This window comes from Leucoraja erinacea, chromosome 33, assembly GCF_028641065.1.
Source record: "Leucoraja erinacea ecotype New England chromosome 33, Leri_hhj_1, whole genome shotgun sequence".
Classification (NCBI taxonomy): Eukaryota; Metazoa; Chordata; class Chondrichthyes; order Rajiformes; family Rajidae; genus Leucoraja; species Leucoraja erinaceus.
Genome location: NC_073409.1, coordinates 17,446,127 through 17,460,566, shown reverse-complemented (window position 1 = coordinate 17,460,566; position 14,440 = coordinate 17,446,127). Strand labels below are relative to the sequence as shown.

The window sequence follows — 14,440 nt, the reverse complement described above, 5'->3', positions numbered from 1 at the left end:
AATTGTAAATTGTCCCGAGTGTGTAAGATAGTGCTAGTGTACAGGGTGATCGCTGGTCAGCATGGGCTCGGTGGGCCGAAGGGCCTGTTTCCACGCTGTATCTGTAAAGTCGGTAGCCTCCCCCTTTACACACATGCACACAAATACCCCAGACCTACTGGTGTCGATGAAGACTGCGTCCACGTACACTTTGGTGCAGAGCGATCCCAGGATGAAGCCGCAGGCGGGACCAAAGACCAGTGTGGTGAAGACAATTCCTGAAAAAATAATCAGGGAAAAAGAAACACAAGCTCAGCAGGGACAGTCAACGTCACTCTGATCTTTCACCATTGCTCAACGGTTAGAGGTTCTCTCCTGCGTGAGGTCCTACCCCTGAGAGCTGAGCTAAGCCCAGTCTAACCCCCGCAGCAGTCTGAGGGAATGCCGTACTGTCAGAGGAGCTAAATTTCCGTCTGAATATTAAACGCAGGAGTCTCTTCCCTCAGTCTCTTGACAGACGGCACAGTGGTGCAGCGGTAGAGATGCTGTCTTGCAGAGCAAGGGACAATGGACAATAGGTGCAGGAGTAGGCCACTCGGCCCTTCATGCCAGCACCGCCATTCATTGTGATCATGGCTGATCATCCACAATCAGTACCCCGTTCCTGCCTTCTCCCCATATCCCTTGACTCCACTATCTTTAAGAGCTCTATCTAACTCTCTCCAGAGAATTCGCCTCCACTGCCTTCTGAGGCAGAGAATTCCACAGATTCTCTGGGTGGAATTGTTTTTCCTCATCTCCGTTCTAAATGGCCAACCCCTTATTCTTAAACTGTGGCCCTTGGTTCTGGACTCCCCCAACATCGAGAACATGTTTCCTGTCTCTAGCGTGTCCAACCCCTTAATAATCTTATATGTTTCAATAAGATCCCGTCCCATCCTAAATTCCAGAGTATACAAGCCCAGCCGCTCCATTCTATCAACATATGATAGTCCCGCCATCCCTGGAATTAACCTTGTGAACCTACGCTGCACTCCCTCAATAGCAAGAATGTCCTTCCTCAAATTTGGAGACCAAAACTGCACACAATACTCCAGGTGTGGTATCACTAGGGCCCTGTACAACTGCAGAAGGACCTCTTTGGTCCTATACTCAACTCCTTTTGTTATGAAGGCCAACATGCCATTAGCCCAGGGTTCGATCCTGACCACGGGGTGCTGTCTGTACGGAGTTTGTACGTTCTCACAATGGGTTTTCTACAGGTGCTCCCACAGTCCAAAGGTGTACAGGTTTGTGGGTTAATTGGCTTGATATAATTGTAAATTGTCCTCAGTGTGTGTAGGATAGTGTTGGTGTGCGGGGATCGCTGGTTGGCGTGGACACGGTGGGGAGAAGGGCCTGTTTCCGTGCTGTATCACTAAACTAAGCTAAAACTGAACTCAATATCTCTACACTCAGGTAGACAGAAAAGATCCTTTGGACTTTGTAAAGAAGAGCAGAGTAGATCTGTCTGGAATTTTGGCCAATGTCTAAACCTCCATCAACGCCGCAAAACACAGTCACCCTTGTCATTACATATTGCTCAGTGGGATCTTGCTGAGCATATCGTGGCTGCCCTGCCTCCCATATTATAACACGGCCAACTTCTTTAAAAGGATTTCATTGGCTGTAAAGAGCCCCTGACAATCGCTGACGATGTTTAGATGTTTAGAGATACAGCATGGAAACAGGACATTCAGCCCATCGAGTCCACGCCGACCATCGATCAACTGTTCCCACAAGTTAGATGTGATCCTCGATCACATGTACTCACTACACCCTAGAGGCAACTCACAGACATAGGCCATTTACACCACCTGCACCACATAGACAAACTAAACTAAACTAAACTAAACTAAACTAAACTAAACTAAACTAAACTAAACTAAACTGAGCTATTACTAAACTAGTGGTTGGTACACAAAAATGCTGGATAAACTCAGCGGGTGCAGCAGCATCTATGGAGCGAAGGAAATAGGCAACATTTCGGGCCGAAACCCTTCTTCAGACTAAACTAGTGGGTCGAAGGGCCTGTTCCTGTGCTTCATCCTTGTATTCAGCAAGCCTCTGTCGCACTCGTTGCTGCCGATTATGGAGCTTTGCTGTCACCTGCTGGTAATCCTTTGTAATAATCTTCCAGAGTAATGAGTGCAGAAGCTGGGAGATCAAGTTACAGTCATGCAAGATGTTGGTGAAGCCACATTCACAGGATTGTGCTCAGTTTTTGTCGTGATGTTATAGGAATGATTGAGTTGATTAATAAGGGTGTCGGGGGTTATGCAGAGAAGGCAGGAGAATGGGGTTGAGAGGGAAAGATAGATCAGCCATGACAGAATGGTGGAGTAGACTCGATAGGCCGAATGGCCAATTTCTGCTCCCATATCTCGAGGGCCTGAGCTATGGGGAGAGGTTGAGCAGGCTAGGGCTTTATTCGCTGGAGTGCAGGAGGATGAGGAGTGATCTTATAGAGGTGTATAAAATCAGGAATTGATCAGGTAAACACACTTGCCCAGAGCAGTGGAATCGAGAATAGGGGGGAAAAGTGTTTTACACAAAGGGTGGTGGGTGTATGGAACGAGGGCTGGAGGAAGTTGTTGAGGCAGGTACCATTGCAACTTTTAAGAAACACTTGGACAGGTACATGGATAGGATGTGTTTAGAGGGATATTGGCCAAACGCAGGCAGGTGTGACAAATGTAGATGGGACATGTTGGGCAAGCTGGGCTGATGGGGCTGTTTCCACGCTGTATGACTCTATGACTCTCTGACTATATTCAGTTAGACAAAGTTGTCCTCCAAAATACTGCATATTTCCATGCACCCGTCCACTCCCACAGGACAGACTGAGATTGGGTCCCGGAGGCAGCATCTCTGGAGAAAAGGAATGGATGGCGTTCCGGGTCGAGACCCTTCTTGAGACTGAGAGTCAGGGGAGGGGGAAACTAGCGATATAGACGCTAATAATGTCGAGAGCTATAGAACAAATGAATGAAAGATATGCACAAAAGTAACGATGATAAAGGAAACAGGCCATTGTTAGCTGTTCCTATGATAGATGCTGCCTCACCCGCTGAGTTTCTCCAGCGTTTTTTGTCTACCTTTGATTGTTCCAGCATCCGCAGTTTTTTTTTAAACATTGTTAGCTGTTTGCCAGGTGAGAACGGGAACCAGGTGCGACTTGGGGGAGGGATGGAGAGAGTGGGAGGTTACTTGAAGTTAGAGGAATCAAAATTAATATTGGGTTGTAAGCTGCGTAAACGAGGGAGCGTGTGAGTGAGGGAGGAAACCCCCACCGTCACTCCCCAACATGGAGACTCCACACGCAGGTCAGAACCGGAGTTCCGATTGAAACTGGGTCTGTCGGGCAGCAACTCTACAAAATGAGCCGCACGCTCAGTGATTCTTGGAGCTCACCTTCCAGAATCACGGACAACAAACAAGAAGGGTCTCGACCCGAAATGTCACCGATTCCCTTTCTCCAGAGATGCTGCCTGGCCCGCTGAGTTACTCCAGCATTTTGTGTCCATCTTTGGTTTAAACCCAGTGTAGATTGGCTATTGCATGCTAGCCAATCCTAGTGTTTGTCAGAAGTAGCTCCGCCTAGTATGTGCTTTATATTATCAAGAGTTTGCATTACGCCAGTCAGTAGATGTAGCAGCTCGGAGCTGTAACGTCTGCAGATCCTGTGCTGTAAGTGATTTAATAAACATGTGTTGTATCTTCATGTGTGTTCCGGTCACATCATTACATGGTGTCAGAAGTGGGATTTGAAACCACGTCTCCAATTGGAGACCATCTGCAGTTCCTTCCTGCCCTTTCCTGTAACGATTCTTGCTTTAAGAGCACGGGGGAGAGATCCTGACTCATTTACAGCGCCCTCCATTAATGTTTGGGACAAAGACCCATCATTTATTTATTCATTTGCCTCTGTACTCCACAATTTGAGATTTGTAATAGAAAAAAAATCACATGTGGTTAAAGTGCACATTGTCAGATTTTATTAAAGGCCATTTTTAAATATTTTGGTTTCACCATATAGAAGTTACAGCTATGTTTATACGTACAGTAGCTAGAGAGCATCTCAGATCCCTCCCGATGCAAGGACTGGTGATTCACCAAGGATACTGCACTATATCCGACAAGGTACCGCTGCTCACAGTGGCCCCTTTCCGCTGTGCGATGCTCCTTATGTCAAGGGCTGCACGCGTTGAATTAACCAGCTCATTAGAGCAGCTTCAAACAGAGATGTCACAAGGGCCTTGTAGCTGAGGTGTTGCTATACAGCATAAGTGAGAATACGCTTCAGTCACAGGCCGGCAGAAGCTCTCTCACTTAAGAACCTGAAAGCTGTGGATTCCACCCTGAGGCTTCACAAGATCACAAGTTCACATTCGGCCCATCAAGTCTACTCGCCATTCAATCATGCCTGATCTATCTGCCCCTCTCAGCCCCGTTCTCTTGCCTTAGCCCTATAAGCCCTGACAACCTTACTAATCAAAATTGGGCACAATACCTCAGCTAACACTCCAATGTAGGTTTGTGACAGTCCAAAACGCAGATCCAGTCAGTGGACGACCGGTATGGCTGCAGCGGCTGCAACAGGCCTTTGTGGCCAGGCCTTTGTGGCCAGGCCTTTGTGGCCAGCTGCTGCAGCTGGAGCTGTAAAGTGGTGCCAAACTGGGGCCTCTTAAATGTAGACGCAGTGGGCTGTTCCGTACATTCTATACCAACCGGGGATTTGTGCTTATGTATGGTGATGGTCTTGCTGATCTGTATGCAATAAAAATGTTTCACTGAGCCTTTGGTACTCGTGATAACAATAAATTAACCATTGATGTCGTTGTCGTTGCTTGGTACAAATGTTAGATCCTGTCCACCTCGCCTGGATGAGTATGGAAGATCCACTGCCATTATTTCGAAGATGAACATTCAACCATTGAACCATGCTGGAAGAGAGGTGGGGGTGGATAAAGCCTGGTGAGTGAAAACTGAGAAAACAATCCAAGTTTGTCCACATTTTCCTCACGGCTAATGCCCTCTAATCCAGGCAGTATTCCAGTAAAGCTCTTCCGCGCCTCTCTCCCAAGCCTCCACATCCTTTCTGTAACGGAGTGGCTTCATGGGGTGGAGCACGCAAATGCTCCAAATGCCGCCTGACCAAAGTCTTCTAAAGCTGCACCGTTAAAGCCTGGTGAGTGAAAACAAGTGAGAAAACAATCCAAGTCTTGTTTTATTTTCCACACTTTTAATAGCCCCTCTAATTGAATCTGAATTGAATTGAATCTGTCCCCCCCTTAATAATCCTTTACAGGAAATGACAGTGCCACAACAGCTTCAAGACAGACATAACACCACACATTTCCACAGATAGCTTCAATACTTAATAAGTTAAAATACAATGAATGAATACTAAAAAAATCCCAAATTATTTTTGTGCATTATAAAACCTTATAGCAGCTGGTATACAAGACTTCCTATATCTCTCCGTTTTGCACATTGGTGCAATCAGTCTCTGGCTGAAGATGCTGCACTTGGTCACCTTCAGGGCGTGGAGTGGGTGAGTGGGGTTGGTCATTATTGAACCCAGTTTGTTCAGAGTTCTGGCCTCTGCCACCTGCTGGCAGGCAGTATTCCGGTAAACCTCTTCCGTGCCCCTCTCCCAAGCCTCCACATCCTTTCTGCAATGCGGCGGCTTCATGGGGTGGAGCACGCAAATGCTGCCTGACCAAAGCTGCACCGCTACTTCCTGACTCAACGCCCCGATCGAAGGCAAGTGGATCAGGCAGCATCTTTACCACTCTCTTGTTTGCCCTCTTCCCTTTGTTTTATTCTTGCTCTTTTATAGCCCTCTCCCTATCCCTATCTCCCCTCCCTCTCTCTGTCCCCCCCTCCCCACCATCACTCTCTCACACTGAACCAGTCCTATAGAGTTGCACCATGGTTTCCTGATTCCTGGCTCGACTGATGTAGTCAAACATACCATATGCCTTCTTTACCATTCCCTTCTCCCTCCCTCTTATCTGCCCTCCCCCCTCTCATTTTTTTATCTTCACCCTCCTCCTCTCAGCCCCTTCCTCACACCCTCTCCACTCTCAGTCTCCCCTCCCTCTCTCTCTCTCCCTCTGTCCCCTCTCTCCTCCCTCTCCTCCTCTCTCTTGCTCCACCTCTCTTTCTTCCTCCTCCCCTCTCTCTCTCTCTCCTCTCTTCTCTCTCTCCATCTCTCTCTCTCTCTCTCTCTCTCTCTCTCTCTCTCTCTCTCTCTCTCCCACTCACTCTCTCTCTTTCATCTCTCTCCTCTTTCTCCCGATCTCTCTCTCCGTCTCTCTCTCCTCCTCTCTCCCTCTCTCTCTCTCCTCTCTCATTCGATCTTTCATTCTCTCTCCCATCTCTCTCTCTCTCTCTCTCTCTCTCTCTCTCTCTCTCTCTCTCTCCCTCCTCTCTCATCCTCTCTCCCTCTCTCATCCACTCTCCCCCCTCCTCTCTCTCTCTCTCTCTAATCTCTCTCCCTCTCTCTCTCTCCCTCTCTCTCTCTCTCTCTCTCTCTCTCTCTCCCTCTCTCTCTCTCTCTCTCTCTCTCTCACCCTCTCTCTCTCGTCTCTCTCTCTCCCTCTCCCTCTCTCTCTCTCTCCCTCTCTATCACTCTATCTCTCTCTCCCTCTCTCTCTACCTCTCTCTCCCTCTCTCTCTCCCTACCCCACCATCACCCCCTGATTATCACAATCACATCTCAAGCCCCGATCTTCCCCTCTGCCTAATCCGTCATGTCGGGTGGAATAGAGGGCCCATACAGTTTGCTGAATCCCGAGATTGTGACTGACAAACTGCGAGACATAATCACCTTCCTGCAGATCACAAACCCTTCCTCATACACTGGAGTTTATTAAATCCATGGAATTTCAGAATGGATCAGTGCTTGTCCTTGACTCAGGAACCCCTCATGGCAAAGCAAAGGGAAATACCCCTCGATCTGTCCATCCACTCTGTGAACATTCAACCAGTATTGCGCTGTGATTATCTTGTCAATCCCTCTGAAGGAACTGCATGTTAGCGTCACTAAGGCAGCTGCCTCGAAAGATTCTAATTATGACTGACCTAAAAATGCCAGATTTTAATATATAGAGATTATTCGGACGGCAGATCAAAGCGTATTGAATGCAACGTGAAATGTATCTGCACAGTTCTGAGGATTCCAGCTTAGACTCAGTGGGCCACAGAATGAGCACGTGATACATGTTTGTCAATTTTCTAACGCAAGCCACCAGACGTAACAACTACACCAGTAAAACTCCTCTGAGCATTTTGCACAGGTTGCCACAGATAGCACCACACACTAAATTGAACTCCACAAAGAACGTAGTACGTAGTTTATCTTTAGCTTATGTTTGGGACAGACTTTGAGGGCCGAAGAGGCTGTTCCTGTGCTGTATCGTTCTATGTTCTATCATTTGATCGGGCGGCACGGTGGCACAGCGGTAGAGTTACTGCCTTACAGCGCCAGAGACACGGGTTCGATCCCGACTACGGGAGCAGTCTGCACGGAGTTTGTACGTTCTCCCCGTGACCTGCGTGGGTTTTCTCCAGGCACTCCGGTTTCCCCCCACACTCCAGAGACGTGCAGGTTTGTAGGTTAATTGGCTCGGTATAAATGTAAACTGTCCCCAGTGTGTGTCGGACAGTGCTAGTTTGCGGGGATCACTAGTCGGTGCGGACTCGGTGGGCACTGACTGAAGAAGGGTCTCGACCTGAAACCTCGCGTATTCCTTCTCTCCAGAGATGCTGCCTGTCCCGCTGAGTTACTCGAGCTCTTTGTGTCTACAGTATCTTTGGTTTAAATCAGCATCTGCAGTTCCTTCCTGCATGTTACTTGCGCTCAGTCCGCCTTGGCCTACGCGATATCCCAGATTCCAAACATTTTACCTCCCCTTCCCATTCCCACACTGACCTTTCTGTCCTGGGCCTCCACCACTGTCTGAGTGAAGCCACATGCAAATTGGAGGACCAGCACCCGTATTTTGTTTGGGCAGTTTACACCCCTGTGGTATGAACATTGATTTTTCTAATTTCAAGTAACTCCAGCATTCCCACCCCCATCCCCTCCTCTCCCACCCCAGTTGTCCTACAAGTTCCACTGGTCGTATCCTCCTATCCCTCTTGTTACCACACCTTCCCCAGCCAACAATGGGCCTTTATGGCTTACAAATCAGGGCCTAAGGTCACCTATTAAAGTGAAATCGGGATGAAGGAGGGCACCAACATAGTCTCTCCATCTCCCTCCAGAGATGCTGCCTGGTCTGCTAAGTTCCTCCAGCATAGTTACTCCACAAAAAGCTCAGTAACTCAGCGGGACAGGCCTCATTGAAACAAACAGAATAGTGAAAGGCCTGGATAGAGTGGATTTGGAGAGGATGTTTCCACTAGTGAGAGAGTCTAGGACTAGAGGTCACAGCCTCAGAATTAAAGGACTTTCTTTTAGGAAGGAGGTGAGGATGAATTTATTTAGTGAGAGGGTGGTGAATGCTGTGGAGGCCAAGTCAGTGGATATTTTTAAGGCAGAGATAGATAGATTCTTATTAGTACAACTGTCAGAGGTTATGGGAAGAAGGCAGGAGAATGGGCTTAGGAGGAGTTAGGGAGAGATAGATCACCCATGATTGAATGGCGGAGTAGACTTGATGGACCAAATGGCCTAATTCTGCTCTTATTCCTTTATGCCCTTGTGACCTTATGACCACTCACCCCAAACACTTCACTTAAACATGAGGGAGGCAATTTACAGGATTAACAAAGGCAGTGGTTACCTTGAAGGATTAGATGCTTGGACTGATGTTCCAGAGCCATGGGTTCATGTTCAGTGGGGAATTTCACTTAGGTTAGTTAAATAAAACTGGAATTAAAAAAACAACTTTATCTTAGTAATTGGTGAAACCACTGGATCGCCATCAAGACCCATCTCATTTACTAACGTCCCTCCGAGAAACAGGTTTGCTCTGGTTAGCCATCTTTGAAACCTGACTCCTCTCCCATCAATGTGTTTGACTCCAAGTAGTCCAAGTGCTCGGTATGTTGCAGGGACACAAGGCACAAGAAAATAGGTGGAGGCGCAGGCAGTGTAGAGAAAGCAGGGAGAATCTGCGGAAGGATTTGGATAGGTTGGGAGTCGGCAGAGAAGTGGCCGATGGAATATAGTGTTGCAAAGTGTGGAGTAATGCACACTTGAACTTCACTCAACTACGACAGGTCCCACTGTATCAGCCCCATCCATGCAACATTGCAGCCATTTTGAGGCGTGACAAAAGACACAAAGTGCTGGAGTAATTCAGCACCTCAGGCAGCACCTCTGGGGAACATGGATAGGTGACGTTCTCCGGGGATGTTGCCTGAGCTGCTGAGTTGCTCCAGCACTCTGTGCCTTTTGTTGTAAACTAGCATCTCGTAGTTCCATGTATCAGCATCATGAGACACAAAGTTCTTCTGATTAGCACTTCCGCTTTTATTCAAAGCAAACTCATTTTTGTTCCTGTGCGTCCGATCTTCTGAATTAATCGCATGTTTCGGCTGAGTCAGAATGAGCTTGCAAAAAGCAGTGACGTCCACCTATGTAGGAAGGAACTGCGGATGCTGGTTTACACCAAAGATAGACACAAAATGTTATATTACCCTGCTGCACAAGAAGGGAGCAAAGCAGAATAGCGGGAACTATAGGCGGGACTACAAATTCAGAAGATTCAGAAGATTCAAAAGATAGTCTGACTTCGGTGGTTGGGAAGATTTTAGAGTCCATTGTAAAGGAAGAGGTTACAGAAATCTTAGAAGTTCACGATAACATAGGCCGGTCACCATGGCTTTGTGAAGGGGAGGTCTTGCTTGACAAATTTGCTGGAATTCTTTGAAGAAGTAAATAGCAGGACAGACAAAGGAGAGGCAGTAGATGCTGTTTACCTGGATTTTCAGAAAGCCTTTGATAAGGTGCCACAGGGGAGGCTGTTAAGGAAGACGAGAGCTCACGGTATCAAAGGGCAGCTACTTGCATGGATAGCAGGTTAGATAAATCGGGCTTTTTCTGGTTGGCTGCCAATGACTAGCGAAGTTCTGCAGGGGTTTGTGCTGGGGCCGCTACTCTTCACGTTGGATATTAATGATTTGGATGAAGGGATTGAAGGTTTGTGGCCAAGTTTGCGGATGATACGAAAATAGGTGGAGGTGCAGGCAGTGTGGAGAAATCAGGGTACACAAAATTGCTGGAGAAACTCAGCGGGTGCAGCAGCATCTATGGAGCGAAGGAAAAAGGCAACGTTTCGGGCCGAAACCCTTCTTCAGACTCTGCGGAAGGATATGGATAGGTTGGGAGAGTCGGCAGAGAAGTGGGCAATGGAATATAGTGTAGCAAAATGTGGCGTCATGCATTTTGGTAGTAGGAATAAAGGTGTAGATTATTTCTAAATGGGGAGAGAATCCAGAAATCCGAGGTGCAAAGGGACTTGGGAGTGCAGGTGCAGGATTCCCAAAAAGTTAATCTGCAAGTCGAATCGGTAGAAAGAAAGCATTTATTTCAAGAGGGCTTGTATACAAAAACAGGGATGTATCGCTGAGGCTCTATAAGGCGCTGGTAAGGCAGCATTTGCAATATTGTGAGCAATTTCGGGCACCATATCTGGAGGAAGGATGCTGGCTCTGGAGAGGGTCCAGAGGAGGTTTCCAAGAATGATGCCAGGAATGAGTAGATTAACATATGATGAGCGTTTGTCGGCACTGGGCCTGTACTCGCTGGGGTTTAGAAAAATGAGGAGGGACCTCATTGAAAAATTCATAGTGAAAGGCTTGGATAGAGTGGATGTGGAGAGGATGTTTCCACTAGTGACCAGAGGTCAAAGCCTCAGAATTAAAGGACGTTCATTTAGGAAGGAGATGAGGAAGAATTTCTTTAGTCAGAGGGTGGTGAATCTGTGGAATTCTTTACCACAGAAAGCTGTGGAGGCCAAGCCAGTGGATATATTTAAGGCAGAGATAGATTCTTGATTAGTACAGGTGTCAAGGGGTATGGGGAGAAGACAGGACAATGGGGATAGGAGGGAGAGCTAGATCAGCCATGATAGGATGGCGGAGTAGACTTGATGGGCCGAAAGGCCCAATTCTGCTCCTATCACTTGTGATCTTATGAAAACACTGGAGTAAGCCAGCGGGTCAGGCAACATCTCTGGAGAAAAGGAATAGGTGATGTTTCGGACATCAGACTGAGAGTCAGGGGAGAGGGAAACTAGAGGCATTAGACAATAGACAATAGGTGCAGGAGCAGGCCATTTGGCCCTTCGAGCCAGCACCACCATTCAATGTGATGGCATGAGAAGGTACAAAAAATAAATGAATAAAAATGATATTCACCTCTTCATTCACCTCTTCATTCAAGCATCATTGATACTTTGCCATATTAGCACTGAACAATGAAGAAGGGGAACAGCCTACAAATCTGCACATCTTTGGGATGTGGGAGGAAACCGGAGCACCCGGAGGAAACCCACGCGGTCACAAGGAGAATGCGCACTAGGATGGGTGACATTTTGGGTCGGGACCCTTCCTCACAATGTTCTGCTTCAGACTACCTGTTCTGATAGGTTAGCATGGAAAACAAAGCATTTGTATGCTACAGCAAGGTGTGTTTCTGCGCTGTATCTCTAAAGTCTAGAGATCTTTTACTCTGCCTGGGTACACGTGACAATAAGCAAACTGAACCCATCTTCCCTGCCGTCCGAACAACAGACCTTCGAGTCTGAAGAAGGGTCTCGACCCGAAACGTCACCTATTCCTTTTTTCTCAAGAGATGCTGCCTGACCCGTTGAGTTACTCCAGCATTTTGTGTTTATCTTCGGATTAAACCAGCATCTGCGGTTCCCTCCTACACAGACCTTCCCTTTCAACGGTTGGGTCCCTAATTCTCCGGTTGGGACAGATGCAAGTGTGCACGCAACACTGCAGTCCATCTGCAGCACCAAAATGGGGCAGTGCAGTTGCTGCATTTCATTTTCTGATTCACCGTTATATCCAGCAGGGAGCAGTGTAAGTCCGCGGGCACAGAGACACAGGCAGCTGAATACGACTTGACTTATTAACAGCGGAGGTTTTGATGAAGTGTTTCGCTCCGTAGGAAGGGACATTTGGTGCATTGTGTTTTTGCTGATGCTCTGCGCTGTAAATCAGCATACCGTGTAAGCTGGAGATGATGTGGTGTGACCCAGTTGAATGTGACTGAGGGGAAAATACAACATTTCTTCCTTGTGTGCAGCTGATCAATGGGCAAGCGCGAAAATGAAAATGCATTGTGAGAACACGGCTTTAAAATTCTCATTCTCATGCACAGCTTAAGCAAGGGGACAAGGGGGTAAGCAAGGGTTTGGGTCAGACCTCCTCAAAGGTTTTCAGTAACGAGTTATTGTTCATGTGTGTCCCATTGGCACACAGCAAGCTCCAGTTTCACCAATAACATCCAACATAGAAACAAAGAAACATAGAAAATAGGTGCAGGAGTAGGCCATTCGGCCCTTCGAGCCAGCACTGACATTCAATATGATCACGGCTGATCATCCAAAATCAGTACCCTGTTCCTGCTTTCTCCCCATATCCCTTGATTCCGTTAGCCCTAAGAGCTAAATCTAACTCTCCCTTGAATACATCCAGTGAATTGGCCTCCACCCCCTTCTGTTGCAGAGAATTCCACAGATTCACAACTCTCTGGGTGAAAACGTTTTTCCTCAACTTAGTCCTAAATGGCCAACCCCTTATTCTTAAACTGTGACCCCTGGACCTGGACTCCCCCCAACATCGGGAACATATTTTCCTTTATCACGCCTGTCCAATCTGCAGAATTTTATATGTTTCTATAAGATCCTCTCCACTCCGTCTAAATTCCAGTGAATATAAGCCCAATCGATCCAATTATTTCATGCCTGGCCCCCTGAGTTACTCCAGCATTTTGTGTCTATCACAGCTGAATGAGGTAGTGGTAGGAGTAAGAGTAGAGTAAGAGAGTCAAAGAGTGATACAGTGCGGAAACAGGCCCTTCTGCCCAACTTGCCCATACTGGCCAACATGCCCCAGCTATACTAGTCCTACCTAATATGTGGCAACATTTCTGGGAAGGTGGTGTGGAAGAGGTGATTGGTTTTGGATGATTGGTCTAATGGCAGTGGGGAAGAAGTTCTTCTTCAGTTTGGACATTGGGGGCTTTTAAGCTCCTGTACGTTTCCCCAGAAGGTAGGAAATGGAAAAAAGAGAAAAGGGAATGGCCAGGCTGGCGGCATCCTTGCCGACACTTCCAGCCTTCCTGATGCAACAAATTTTAAAGTAAAGGGCTTGTCCCACGAGCATGCGACACCATGCAGCAAGCGCGACCTAACGTGGTCGCTTGAGCCGTACGGCCTCGCGGGGCCGGTCCCACTTCGATCGCCGGAGCCATATGGAGTTGTGCAGAGCTGGTCCCGACATCGCGCGGGGCTCCGAAAAACTGACCGTGTTCAAAAATTCCGCCCGGCAACGACCTGCCGGCCCACAGCCACCTCAACGCCGTATGCACCGCCTCGACGGGCGTGCGCAGCGTCTCGACACCGTACGCAGCGTCTTGACGCCGTACGTCACGCACGAACGTCCCGCGGACTTCACTCGAACTTCACGTCACTCACTCGACCTCCGCGCGGCTCCCGCTTCCGGTTTGGTCGCGCTTGCCGCATGCAGGTCGCATGCTCATGTGACAGGCCCTTAACGCACTTTAATTTACCAGGTATGAGTGGGTTTTAGTGGCAGAGTCAGTGCACATTGTGGGGCAGCGGTAGAGTTGCTGCCTGACAGCGCCAGAGACCCGGTTTCGATCCTGACCACGGTGCCGTCTGTACAGAATTTGTACGCTCTTCCCGTGACCGCGTGGGTTTTCCCCGGGTGCTCCGGTTTCTTCCCACATTCCAAAAGACATCCAGGTTTGCACGTTTGATTGGCTTTGGTAAGAATTGTAAATTGACCCCGGTGTGTAGGGTAGTGCTTGTATACAGGGTAAAAACGCTGGTCGGCTTGGACTGGGTGGACTGTACCTTTAAAACCAAAATAAATACTGCCTATTCTTAATTGCCCTTAAAGGGATTGAGTTGCTGGACAATTTCAGAGGCCGGTTTAACTATAATGAAGTGGGTGGGCACTCACTTGTAGGTTATTTTAGTCAAGGATTTCCTTCACAATGTCATCAGTGAACCAATTTGGTTTTAGGACATTTTGGAGTTACTGTTGAGACATGGTTATTTAATTAATTGAGTTTAATTTTCCAGCTGCTACAGTGGGATTTTAACCTTGGCGTGAGAATTAATTCAGACACATCTGAGTAGCCCGCAGGAGAGCTATGGTGCGCACTTATCCCAAGGTCTTCCTATCTATTGGGAAACTTGTC

The 14,440-nt window shown here is 47.7% G+C and overlaps 1 protein-coding gene across 1 annotated transcript in view; it reads right to left on the bottom strand.

Annotated features, from left to right (window-relative positions):
- Positions 1 to 14,440, bottom strand: part of slco3a1a (solute carrier organic anion transporter family member 3A1a) — a 158,139-nt gene that overhangs the window by 31,186 nt on the left and 112,513 nt on the right. Inside the window, exon 3 of the mRNA XM_055661471.1 lies at positions 159 to 257. Within this exon, the coding sequence (XP_055517446.1) occupies positions 159 to 257 (99 nt within the window). The remainder of the gene's footprint in view (positions 1 to 158; positions 258 to 14,440) is intronic.